General features: G+C 43.4%; 1 protein-coding gene across 1 annotated transcript; it reads left to right on the top strand.

Moving 5' to 3' along the window:
- The first annotated feature begins 4,135 nt into the window (after positions 1–4,135).
- Lect2 (leukocyte cell derived chemotaxin 2) lies at positions 4,136–13,268 on the top strand. Its single transcript, XM_051172339.1, has 4 exons — positions 4,136–4,228; positions 5,714–5,810; positions 7,403–7,548; positions 12,920–13,268. The coding sequence occupies exons 1-4, from the start codon at positions 4,183–4,185 to the stop codon at positions 13,084–13,086; spliced, it is 456 nt and encodes a 151-aa protein (XP_051028296.1). The 5' UTR covers positions 4,136–4,182; the 3' UTR covers positions 13,087–13,268.
- The last annotated feature ends 507 nt before the right edge of the window (positions 13,269–13,775 follow it).

The raw sequence follows: 13,775 nt of genomic DNA, 5'->3' as shown, positions 1-13,775 counted from the left end.
TGAGGGAGAGGAGGGGAGGGTGGCTGATAATGTGCATTATATTTGAGGTGATGACAACGTTCTGGGATGAGAAGGTGGTACCACGATTCTGTGGAGATACTAAAAAGCAACACCTTATACAATTTGAAAGGATGCATTTTATGCCATGTTTAATCTCAACTGAAAAACTGTTACAGGTATAAGAAGACAGACATTTAATATATGTCATTGCTCTTCCTCGTGCCCATTTTAAAAAGAAATCAGGACACTCTGAGTGGCCGTGCTCACTCTGGCTTCTTGTGCTGCCTGGACAGCCACCAGGGACTCACTATAGAAAAACAGGGCTGTGCAGCAGCAAAGGAGGCCTGGCATCTGGGGTTGTGAGTCTGTTTGGTGACCTCCAATGGGGAGCATTTTCTATCCCACTTCTTCCTGGGGAAGGAGACAGACAACTTCATACTGGACCACAGCAGTGGTTGGAAAAGCTCTGAATCCTTTGCCTTTGGGGGGGGGGGTGTTAAAATGCTTTCCCAAGGACCAGAACCACAGGAAGTATATTTCCTGTTATATAGGAACCATCTCCCTTGAATCTCATAATCGTTATTGATCCTATCTACCTACATGTCTATTACCTGCCATCTGTCTTTGCGCTCATTAATTTGGTCCCCAGCCACTTGAATCACTCTCTCTGCATCTGAGACTTGGGCACTGAGAAAACTCACAGCCAAACTTTGGATTAAGGTGAATCTTCTACTAGGTGCGGCCAGCGGATTTTAATCCATGCTAACCTCAACATAGTTTGATGGACCTCCAGGCTTGGCTAGCAATGTCTGCTCTGGACACATGAATGAATTAATGGCATATATCCTGCATATTTGCCAGCTAGAAATAGATACCTTTTTCTACAGGGGGCCTCTAGCCAGAAAATCTCCTACCATATCATTTCAACCTTGAAATGCTGCATTACCCATGATGCAAAGATACAATGTATCTAAGATACATATACAAATTCTATAAAGAGATGGCAGGACCTTCCATAGCTTACAACCAAATTTAAAGTGAGCCAAACCTAATCTCTATTCTGTTGTAAGGGTCAGGACCCTGTCTAGCCTATTATTATTCATTCCAACAATTCAAAAAGAAATGGCTTCCTGCAAGATTCTTTGTTAGCTTCTAGTACAAGCTGACTGCCTCCATCCACTAGAAAACCTGGAAATCATCCCCTAGTTTAAAATTATTTTCTATCAAATCTCCATCTCTTTATTTCACCTCTCAAAGTGTTCTGACTAGTTCCGCATGCTTATAATCATTTCCATTTCGTATGGATGTGTGTGTCTGGGGAAGGGGTGGTGCTTGTAGGAAGGGCAGGGACTTGTCATTATAAGATTGTCCCCAGTCCCCAAAGCATATACATCTAATGGCTCCTCTCTATGATGGACACATGTCACATGTCAGTAGAGAGGGTCTAACCTTATCTTAAATCTCTGAACACAGGCATGTGGCGAGAAGCCAGTGGTCTAAGAGTGTTGGGCAGGTTCTTCTGAGTGAGCTCTGGAGGGATCAGCAGGACGCCTAGGGTGTTTCTGTAAAGTGAGTGAGAGCACAGTTTAGAAGAATCCTACAAGCCGTTACCAGTTCTCAATAACTAACAGTTTGTGATGTCATGTTTAACATCCACGGCCATTCTTCAGACCCGTGAGTATTTTGAGGTCAATCAGAGGAACCCTATGTTTTGATAATCATATATGTTTCCTGTATAGTTTGGAAAGAGAAAGACTATAAAATCCACAAGGGATTCTTTTTACATAAGCAATAAATCTGGGTATGATCCACAAGCAGGAAAGCCAATGAAATGGCTGGGACAAAGGTCTTGGGCATTTGGAAATGTGAAAGCTATTGCTAAATTGTCCTTTGAAAAGGTTAAACTGCCTATTAGCTTCTGTACGTGTCCACTTATGTGGCAGGTGAATTTTTTTGTCCTGTTTCTACCGCCATTTGTAGGAGAAACACAGTACACACCAACCACTTATTAACGACTAGTATTCATTCTGTTGTTACAGTCTGTAGATACTGTCTGCTCGTTTTCATATTGATTTGCTTACAAGGCAGTCCGTGTGAGAATTCTCAGTGTGCGGAGGTGACAGCAGTCAGAATGCACTACTCACGTGCTTAGAATTATCAAAGAACACATTTAATAAAAAAAAAAACTTTCAAAAGTACCTTATTCTATATAGAAAAAATGTTGTTAGGACATTGGAAAATGGAGTGTGTATGTTTGTGTTTATGTGTGTAGGAAGAGCATATTGCTATGAATGTATAGAGAGAAAATGAATGATTGCACATATATATGTATGTATATATATATATGTGTGTGTGTTTATGTATGTATGTTCAGGGATTCTTGACAGACTATTATCTTTGACTCATCAGGATATTGCTTTCTTAATTGCTGCAACAACCCATCAGCAAATGGGGTTTTGGACACTGAAAGGCTTAATTTATTCCAAAATTGCTATGTGAATTTCATGATCTATAATTTTCCTTCCTTCCCTTCTCTTCCTCTTTTGCATGGAAACACTGTTCACTTTGATGTACAGATCAAGCCTTTATTTCCTTCCAGCTGTTGTCTCCACTCTGCTGTATCTTTTCCCTGATGATCTGAGGTGCTGTGTCTACCGTGTGCTGCATACTGTATGCATCTGGGCCTGCTTCTAAATTCCCTTTCTTCCCAGTGATGTATTATTTTTCTCACGGACTCCATTGTGATGTCAGCCTGCACACCACACTCCTGGAAGAGCTGTGTGAAGTCAGGTGCAGCCTCCCACATAGTCCTGTTACTGTTGCAGCCTCCTTGGCTCTGACTTCAGCTGTGAGGCTCTGCTCTATGGGACTTTTCGTCCTGTCCTGGGGCAGCAGGTTAGCCTGGAAATCTGGCCTTCACAGAGATGGCAGAACACAGGAAGAAGAGAACAAAGACAAAGGTTCCAGAGGCCAAGCTGTAGGGACATACTGTCACCGCTGACTCATTGGTCAAAGCCACAGAGCTGCGTCAAAACCAAGGGCTGGGGAAGTCTTCAGGAAGAGACCGGACAGGGTGTGGCTGCCGATGAAGAAGTGCTACAGCAGGAGTTTCCTATAGCTACTGAGCAGGGGTGCACAGGAGGGGGCTTCATAGACAGTCAAGTCCTGGTGCACTCAGGATTGTGAGGAGCTGGCAGTATATATATGAAAATTCCAGTTCAGAAAATGTTAACTACAAGTAACAAGTACAGAGAAGTAGAGAATTCTGTATCCGTACCACAAGTAATTGACAAACTAACGTTTGCATGGTTGCCAATGGCTTTTTCAGAAACAAAATATTTGAGAGCTTAAATAGCCTGTGTATATCCACACAGTGCTCCCCCCTCCAGTCTGCGCTGCATACTTTTGCATCCTTTTTATAAATGCGGCATTCATGAAGGGCAACACTTTCTGTCTGGAAGATGGAAAAAATGACATGGTATGATATATATAGTTCTAGAAGCGCTTTTTCATTCAGTAATATATTTAAAATTTTTAATTAATATATATGGTCTTCACTTAAGCTCTTATATTCCACTGAATGACCTGTATCATAGCTCAAATATAATTTCCCCACTGATGGATTCTTTAGGTGTTACTCTCCACTACTACAAGGATTTAAAATCACATGCTCAAAAGAAATAAACATAATTTATCAAACTGTTAAAATCCTGTATACATCTTTTGTAGTTGAAACCTAACTGGACAACCGAAAAACCACCACATCAAAGACATATGCTGATATCAGGGAATGTCCGCCATTGCTACTAGTCAGTTCTTTACTGAAACATGCGCTATCCACAGAGAGAAAGGTCCCCATAGACAGTAGCAACTATAGCGTCCTTCACGTGGTCATGCTCCTTCCAGCCCCAGCCGAAAGCCCTCAGCCTGCATCCAGCCTTCTCATTCCTGTTAATATTTAGTCACTAGCTCCAATAACACTGGCTGCTTCTCCAGATCAAAAGCTTTTACAGAGGTCTCTGTACAACCAGACAGCTCTCTGTGGAACATTCCAGTTTAACTTGACTCACTTTGTTTTCCGAGTCTCATTACTAACTCTAGGAGAAATACAGGTAAGCTAAATTACCGGAGAATATTACGAGCGATTCTAATTAGAGGAAGAAACAGGAAGCAAAAATCCAGATGTTTTCCACATCAGTCCTTATCTTCGCTGCTTTGATTTCCACTGGTAAGTCAAAAGTACAATGTTAGAACCCTGGCTAATTTAAACATTATATACCTGGTTTAGTCCTGATTTCGGGGGTAGACCTAAAAGTCAATGATAGCAGATAATGTGACATAAAAATTGATATTGATCATTAGAGTTGGAGGAGGTGGGAATGGCATAGCAGATGGAGCAGGAACCTTCCCCATTACTCTCCCTGGTCCTCTGATTCTCCACTAAGGGAAGTATAAACATGGTGGAAGACCTTCACACAATCCTTGCAATCCTGGCCTGGAACTTAACCAGTAACTTCCACCCCCAAATCCCCCCCCCCAAAAAAAACTAGAAGTTAAAAGTCTCAAGTAAGAATTGGATTGGGAAGCCCCTGAGGCAAAGGCTAGTTCCAAAGGGAAGGTTCCCCTAGAGGCTCACAGCAGGCAAGAAAAACAGATTGATGATCTGTCCACTAGATGCCTCAGTTGCCCAGGGTTAGTGCTGGTTCCACACTGTTGTAGCCTGGTCAGAGCATTGACTTGACGCTTGGCTCCACAGCAGAAGGCTTTTGGGACTCACAGTTGAAGCTACAGTAATGAATATACTTCACGGCCATATTCTGTAGCTTTTCTTCACAGCTTAAATATTAGTGAGGAATAAAATGCCCTTCCATAAAACCAACCATAAATTAGCAGGTTCTTGCTTTTGCTTCAAAGTCAAAGGCTAAGATTGCTAGCCGTGCCTCTATGAATATTAACATTGAGAATTGGGAATTGAATTCAGTTGGTATTGTTTATAATATTAAAGGGGTAAGATGCACTAACATTTGCACAAATACATCGAGAGAAAGAGAGAGACAAAGAGAGACAGAGAGAGAGAGAGAGAGAGAGAGAGAGAGAGAGACGATGATGGAGATAGAGACAGAGATGGAGACGGAGACGGAGCTGCTGCTCGCCACGTTTACTATTCAGAGTTGTCATACCATCACCTCCACTCCCTTCCCAACCTCTGCCTGATCTCACTTTAGGCTAACTGCAGTTTGTCAGTCTAGATCACTTCTCAAATATCCACCTCTATGTCTGCAAATACAAGATTTAGTTCACGTTATGTAAACAGAAGAGTTCAGAGTATGGCTTGCCTGCGAGTTGGACCTAAGTATAAAACAATACTTCAAGGTTACTGTACAATTTGTTTTTTAAGCCATGCTATTAACTTTTGCTTAACCATAGTGGTTCCCAGGTCCGGTAACAAGCAATGGAAAAATGAAAAGCACAATTTATATCACTTATTCATGAATGATTCCAAACAGTGAGATAATGGAAGTTAGTCCTTATAAATATTTTATAGGCCACAGAACAGAATTATATAGCTAGGAGACTACATTTTCTATCTGAATCACTTATCCATAGGAAAAACTTACCTATAGACTCCCAAAAGGAGATGTGGGAATAGACCACAGAGTCTTGGGAGACACAGGCTGGCGATGCTTACTGCTGTCCTGTTTCTCCTCTGCAGCCCTGGCAGGACCATGGGCTAACATATGTGCCAGCAAATCTTTCAACGAGATCCGGACGTGTGACAGCTATGGCTGTGGACATTACTCTGCTCAAAGGTATGAGGAATCACAGCACCCTCCCTCTGAAAGACTGGAGCCCAGTGATGTGTGCAACAGCGACTGTATTTGGAGCTACTTCCAAAAACTCTGTGTCAAGGATGGGGTCTGAACTTGGGACAGAACAGGAGGGAGGTGAAGGGAAATGAATCAAAATAATGCTTTGTTTTGTTTTTCCGTTCTCAAATTCTCCACACATTGTCTCACCTCATTTGGTTTTCCAATATGGAGGGGAAAAAAACCTCTTTTTATTGCATTTTATAGATAAGGAATTTGAAGTGGTTGATCATGCAGCAGAGTTGGAGATGGTAAAGGCTGCATTTGAATTCAGTCCTTTGGATTCTTTTTGCATCCACCATACTGTTACTGACCAAGGTTCTAGAATTTGAACATTAGAGGCTGACCCTGAGCAGGCAAGAACTTCTCCATCCCTTCCAGATGAGGGTGATACTCCTGAGGTCCTGACAGCATGCATACCATGGGCAAAACAGCTACTTACGTACTGCACCACATATTTCCACCCTAACCACACGGTGCCACTCACAAAGACATGCCACATACACTGGACAGGGCCGAGAGAGAGGGCACACAGCAAGAATGACCTCAGACTTGCCTACGTGCATTCTCACAGGTTTGTAATCCGACTTGCACTGTGACTGCTAGATGCTTCCCATGGACCCTGGCCAATATTGCCTTATACACAACTCTAAGAGCACCATCCTTGAGAGTCTGATTGATCAGTAGTGGCCACAGGAGAGAGCGAGCCTGGGCGGGACAGGCAGTAAGAGCAGTGGGAAGCCAGAACTGCTGGGTCACAGAGAAGCCTCACTATGTGGAATGGTTTATTTGTGCTCCATGCACTTGACAAGCCTGGGAGGTCTCCCTCCCTGTGGTGTACAGCATTTATACCAAGTGACGTTTGTAAGTACTTCTACTGTGAGAAAAAGATAAGACCCGGGGATCACATGATATTTATACAATAGGTTCCCTAAAACAGGAGCTCTTCCTTCCTTCCTTCCTTCCTTCCTTCCTTCCTTCCTTCCTTCCTTCCTTCCTTTTTCTTTTTTGGTTTTTTTGAGACATGGTTTATCTGCGTAGCATTGGCTGTCCTGGACTCATTCTGTAGACCAGGCTGGCCTCAAACTCATAGAGATCCACCTGCCTCTGCCTCCTGAGCGCTGGGATTACAGATGTCCACCACCATGTATAGCTCAGTGGTACAGCACTTGCCAATACCCACAAGGCCCTGGGTTCCCAACATTGAAAAGTAAAAGGCCTTGAAGGGGCCAAGATTCAGAAAATATATTTATACACCCTTTTCTCCTAAATACCACATAATATCACTATTTAATGCTTACTGTGAATCAAATATGATTTAAAACTATTTAATGATTACAATATGGCCATTAGTACTTGTGGACAGGAGTTTAAAATTGGGCTAAAGAGAGTAAAATATCCTGGGCACTGCACCATCTTCTGGCTGCTTCAAGTTTTGATGCCCAAGGCTGGGTGCTATTTGCCGAGAACAATAAATTGGTGACACATTTCCTTGGGACAGCCCCTCAGTGTGATGGCTCTTATTTATATTCTAGAACCCAAAGGCGTCACCCAGGTGTGGATGTCCTGTGCTCAGATGACTCTGTGGTGTATGCGCCATTCACTGGGACAATAATGGGGCAGGAGAAGCCCCACGGAAACGTAAACACCATCAATAATGGTATTCGACTAACTGGAAGAGGTAAGAGTACAGATCTGGGACACGGTTCCGGATGCTGACGCTTATTTATTTAATGCAGGTTCCATACACAGAAGTTTCATGTTTCTTTCAGGATGGTAAGATCTAGAACATACAGAATAGCCCAAGCAAAAACTAGAAGGTGCTCGAAGCTTCCCCTGCCTAAGTACGAGACCACCAAACTCACAGTTGGCAAAGCTGTTCCCTTCTGTTGTCCATGTAGCTTTGCTCAGAAGAAATTCTGAACAAAACTGCCACCAACAGCCATGGCTATGACAGAGACATGTACCTTCTTTTATCAGAATCTCAAAGTTCACAAATGAATTGCTGTTTGTTCATCTGAATTCTATTGATTTTTTTTTTTTTTTTTTTTTTTTTTTTTTTTTTTTGAGACAGGGTTTCTCTGTGTTATCTTAGCTGTCCTGGACTCGCTCTGTAGACCAGGCTGGCCTTGAACTCACAGTGATCCACATGTCTCTGCCTCACAAGTGCTGGGATTAAAGGCGTGCGCCACGATAAGTAGTACATGAGGACTATTGTACACTCTAGAAGAGTAGACTCTCACAAACTGTTACAAGGTAAACACATTTAGGCAACAAGACAGAACATGACCAGCTTCCCAGAGTCCCCTGCGCTGGCACTATGCCACTGCTCTCAGCAAGGTCACCATCAACCATTACTACACACACATCCGTCTGGCCTGTTTGGAGGCAGAAGTAGAATTAAGCAGTCTGTATTGCTTCTTGCGAAGCTTCTTGAATTACCTATGGCAGCTGTGAAATTCACCCGTGTTCTTAGATCCACACTCATTCGCATTGTTTAGAAGCGAACAAACACAGCTCATTGGGGAAGAGAAGGCATTCCCGGTAATGGAAGTGGGCTAGTGAGCCGAGGGTAAACGCCACATGCTCGCCCTTTTGTGTAAACACATCCCACTTTCATCTCTCCTTCTTTAAATAGTCACTATGGTAACAATCAGTTTTAAGTGATTGGGAAAATGCTATTAGGAGTTTTTTTTTTTTTTCTGGTGCCTGTTTGTGGTGCTGAGGCTGGAGCCCAGAGTAGTGTGCACGCTTGCTCTATCACTGAAATGTATGTATATTTTATGTGCCCAGCCTCTCTTGTACTCTTTTAAGGAGTGTGTGTGTGTGTGTGTGTGTGTGTGTGTGTGTGTGTGTGTGTGTAAGTTCCTATGTGCAAGTGCATATGTGTATATGCACATGTGCACAAGTCACATGGAGGCCACAGGACAACCTTGGTTATCTTTCCTCAGGTGCCATCTTGGTTTTCTTTTCCTTCAATTTCTTACATTTATTTACTATTTATTTTTGTGCATGTGTGTGAGCACCTTGCGTGGAGCTGAGTATACCCAGTAAGGCTTTAGGGGGTCACCCATCAATCCCTTTCTAGGGTCACAGCAGCTCTAAGGTTCGGATGAATCTGATTACTGATTACGGCCTCTTAGGTAGCCACGGGACCACAGCTTTGGCTACAAAGTATCACCATGTAAAAGACACAGTTTAATGACACCGGGTTCTGCTGCCACTTAGGTGACAAAAAGCAGCTAGGAAATAGCTTGGATTCTCTCAAAGCCTTGGTGATGAGTTGTCTTTTAAAACCTCTCCCCATTGCTACTTCCTCATTACTGTGGCCCAAAATACCAAAAGCCAAAAAATAGTCTATCGGGGCGGAAAAGGCATGGCAGTAGGAGCACTGTGCGCAGGATCTACAGTGGGGAAGCAAAGATGAATGCTGGTGCTCATCAGGCGTCTGCCTCCTCTCTCCTTGATTCAGTCTGGGCCCCTAGCCCATGGTGCCACTTGTATGAGGATGGGTCCTTCATCCTTGGTTAAGCCTCTGTGGGGACCCTTAGACCCAGTGTCTTCTAACGGCACTAACTCCAGTCAGAGGCCAACAAAGACTCACCACCACACTACCACAGAAGTGAACATATGTGCTCACTACAAGAGCAGGCTGAAGAGAGAGCCTGGGTGCCATCTCTGGAACTCACACACACACAAAAAAACCCAACATGGTGGGAGGTACCCTTTTAACCCCAAAAATGGGGAGGTCGAGGCAGAGGATCCCTGGGACTTGCTAACCAACCAGCCTAGCATAACAGGTGAGTTCCCAGGCCAGACACACACACACACACACACACACACACACACACACACACACACACTAAGACAACAACTATAAAGCAGAGACAAAGCTAACTGGGAATAGAGTGGGCTTTTGAAACTTCAAAAAGCCCATCCCCAGTGACATACGCTCTCCAATAAAGCCACGCCTCATAACCCTTCCCAAACAGTTCCACCAACTGGGGACCAAACATTCAAATATTGAGCCTATGGGGGACATTCCCAGTCAAACCAGGAGTAAGCCAAAACAAACCCTTTGTCCAGTCAGAGCAGAGGGTTACAGGGTCACCTGATCAATGCATCCGTGTAGTCATCTTCAAGTGGTCACTCACCGGTGTGTTGTGTTGTAACTGGTGTGTATCTGCAGGTGCAGGAGATGCTACCACGCAGTTTTCCAAAGTGGCTGTTGTGACTTACGCCTCCGCCAAGAGCTGGAGAGTTCCAGTTGCTCCACACAGGCTTCGTGCTTTCCTGCTGTCTGGCCTGGGTGCGGTGCCAACACTGTGGTTTTCATCTGCTTTTCCCTGAAAGCTAGAGACATTGGCACCTTCCCATACATACTGATAACATGGATAATTTAATCCCTTATGAAGAACGTATCTAAATGATTTGCCAAACTCCTACTGGATTGTCCATAGGAAACTTTTATATTTTTTGGTGGGTGACCTCGGCCAGATGTGCACTCATATACACACTCTTACCCTAGGCTGCAGGGTGCCATTTCCTTATCGATGTTGTCTTAAGAAATTGTTTAGTGAATAATTTAACTCATTTTGGCCTGTGAAGACGTACCTGCTAAAAATGAAGACAAACTTTACTATGTCGTTCCTCGTACTTTGATCCACAGCCAATCAACAAGGAGGCTCCTGTAAGACATGAGACAGGGATTAATTTTTTGTTTTTGTTTTGTTTTGTTTTACCATTTCTTTCACATAAATTGCCGAACTGGATGCCAATTTCTACAAATCCTACTGGAGCTTTGATTGTATTTGCTGTGTGGTGTGGTATGGTGTGTGTGTGTGTGTGTGTGTGTATTGTGTGTATGTTGGTGTCTTTAAACCAAGTCAGTCCTTCAATGAACATATTGTGCCCTCTGATTATTTAGATCTCCAATAGTTTTTTCAGCTGTCCTATTATTAGGTTTTGTATAGAACCATCATACGTCTTTTGTCAGCTTCTGTTTAGTGTCTAAGACATACTGTATTTGTTTGCTTAGACCTTTAATAGCAGTGCTAGTCAGCAAAAACATAGTACAAGTTGAATATATAATTGCACATTTCTAGCAGCCTTATTGAGAAAAAAACCACAAAACCTATTCTAGGATTTCATTTGACCCAATGTCTCCAAAATATTTTAAATATGTAATTATGCTTAAATTTCCATAGCTGGGTGTGGTGGATCACACCTGTGATCTCAGGTGTGAGATCTTGGGAGGCACGAGAGCCTCAGAGTCCCAGGTCACTCTGGGCTCCAGAGTAAGACCAATTGCTAGCTGGGCCATCATTCTAGTATTGGGAAGGCCCTCTGTAGCTACACAGGGAGACCCTGTTTCAAAAAACCAACCAAACAAACAAACAAAAATAACGACTGAAGTAGTTCTCAATTTATGCTGCTTGCTTAAAATGTTTTGTATACTGCGCAGCAAATCTACATTCCAATGATCTGCATGTTAATTGCTTGCCTTGTGTGGCTACAGTTACCACATTGGATAGTATAGTTCCACAGCTTTATTTCCCACCCAACCTTCACTTCGCAGTTGCTCTGAGAGTGCTACCTTAAAGTCTCCTTTTCAGTGGGTTTCTGCCAAGTTACCCTTTCACCTCCATTGTCTCTGCTGTGATGGCTTCTGGGAGGGCACAGGCAGTCATAAGGGCTGCGTCGTCCTCATGGATTGGCAGTTAGTGCTAGCTACCGTCTGGAGTCTTGTTTCAATGTGCTTGGAGCTGCCTTCTACTCTCTGGTAACAAGATGGTACCCCTTGCTTTCAGCTGCCTCCACTTCCTTGGCAAATCTTTGTCCAACTCTTCATTTTTGGCCTTTAATATCACCATGGGGTGTTTTGTGTGGCATAAAACTGGGGTCTGATTCTTTGTGCCATCAGGAAAAAGTTTTACGTAGACAAGCCCATTCACACTTAGAGACACTCTTAGGTGATCCCAACACCATCTTGCTATAATTGTTTCTCTACTTGAAATTACCTTTTTTTTTTTTTTTTTTTTAAATATTTTGAAAAGTATCACTTTTGGTATTGCTAATTCCACTTTTCTTCTTTAGGACTAGTAGTTTTGTTAGACTATGTATGTCTTGGAGATAACATTCATTCTACATTAATTTTCTACTGCCTAATCCTTTCTGATACTATTCTCCAATATTTTATTACATTTTTATTTGAATACATTCTTCCTCTGTCACCTTGTTTCTAAAATGGGATTCTGTCTTCCTGAATTTATTCAGTTCTGTCTCTTACTGGGTTTTGCCCACTTCTGCCCGCTCCCCTGAGTCTAATCACTGACCTGTCACTCTTTGACTGGGCTTCCCAGTAGAAACTCTGGGTGAGGACTCTACACCTCTTGGCCATCTATTCCTGGCGTTTTCTTTGGCTTGCTTTGTTCTCTCGGCCATAAGCTTAGCATTTTCTGCAGCCTTCTCCTTATTTTTCTTAGTGTGCTATTTCTCCACAGCAATACATTGGTGTTTGTGTTGCAGGACGTAGGGTGTAACAAGACCCTGAACACTGGGCACTTGGTGCCTGGGCTTCTCACTGTCTTTATTTCAGGGCTTTCTGACAGGATATCGGCAGATGTCACCTTCTTTGGAGAGACTGACAAGCTTTCAGAGCCTTCTGGCTTGCGGGGGCTCTGACCATGGAGGCTTGTGTTTGTGAGCTCGAGCATGTAGAGGTCAGAGGTCATCTTCAGGTGTCATTCCTCGGGTGTCATTCACTTTGCTTTTAGAACAAGGTATCTCATTAGCCCAACTCTAGGCCAGTAGGCTAAGCAGGCTGTCCAGGGAGGCATCATCAGGAGTACATTTGCCTCTACCTTCCTAGGGTGGAGATCACAAGCACATGTCACAACTCTCCGTGTTTTTCACTAGTTATAGGAATAAAACCCAGGTCCCTATGCCTGTGACGCAAGCACTTTGCCAACTAAGCTATCTCCCCCACCCTCTGTTTTAAAAGTCTGATTCAAGGCTATGTTAGTCCAAATAATATCTTCACTTTCTTTCAGGTTTCTGTGTCAAAATTTTCTACATTAAGCCAATTAAATATAGAGGTTGTGTCAAAAAGGGGGAGAAACTGGGCACTGTGCTGCCCCTGCAGAAAGTTTACCCTGGTATACAGTCACATGTGCACATTGAAAACTGTGACTCCAGCGACCCATCTGCGTACCTGTGAGCAAAAGACAAAGACAGAGCTCCTAAACTCAGAGCCATCTCAGAGGCTGGAACACATCCTGCTCCTGAGGAAATGTCATCAGTGCAAAGCTCCACAGTCCCGATTCCAGCTCCTCGCCACTCTGACGCATGGGCTCTCATCTTCCAGTCACCCAGAGGACCAGGATGTTTTTATGCTTTAGCTTTTTAACTCCTGATGACCGAAATAAACAGACAAATTCCAACGTGTCCAGCCCGTATTCTTGAGATCTCTGAAGTAGCCGTTTCTCTGCCTGAAGGGCTTTCTATGACACAAGACTGAAGAGGTACTTATAAAGTGTGGCACAAAGCATTTACTAAACATGTGCTGATGAAACCAGAGGCTTCTGCTGTGCCAAGGTGAAGAGTTCTCGGCAATGCTCTTACCTTGGTCAGGCTATGGTTTGCTGGTCTTTTTATCCACACTCTCTCATGCTCCATGAGAGTAACAGATTTCTAGGAAGTGAATGGTGACACCCTCCCTAAAAAGGCATGTTCTAGATCTCAGTGAGGCTGCATACACACAAGGTGTTAGGATGAGAGAGAAAGCTACCCTTGGCTGAAGTGTCTCGAGAGCCAAGTGAGGCCGCCTCATCTATCAACGCCATATGAACACAGAACCCACTCCCACACACACTATGTATACAATTACCCAACATACTATTCACCATT

The sequence above is a fragment of the Acomys russatus genome, chromosome 3, assembly GCF_903995435.1.
Source record: "Acomys russatus chromosome 3, mAcoRus1.1, whole genome shotgun sequence".
Lineage (NCBI taxonomy): Eukaryota > Metazoa > Chordata > Mammalia > Rodentia > Muridae > Acomys > Acomys russatus.
This window is presented reverse-complemented; position numbering and strand designations above follow the sequence as displayed.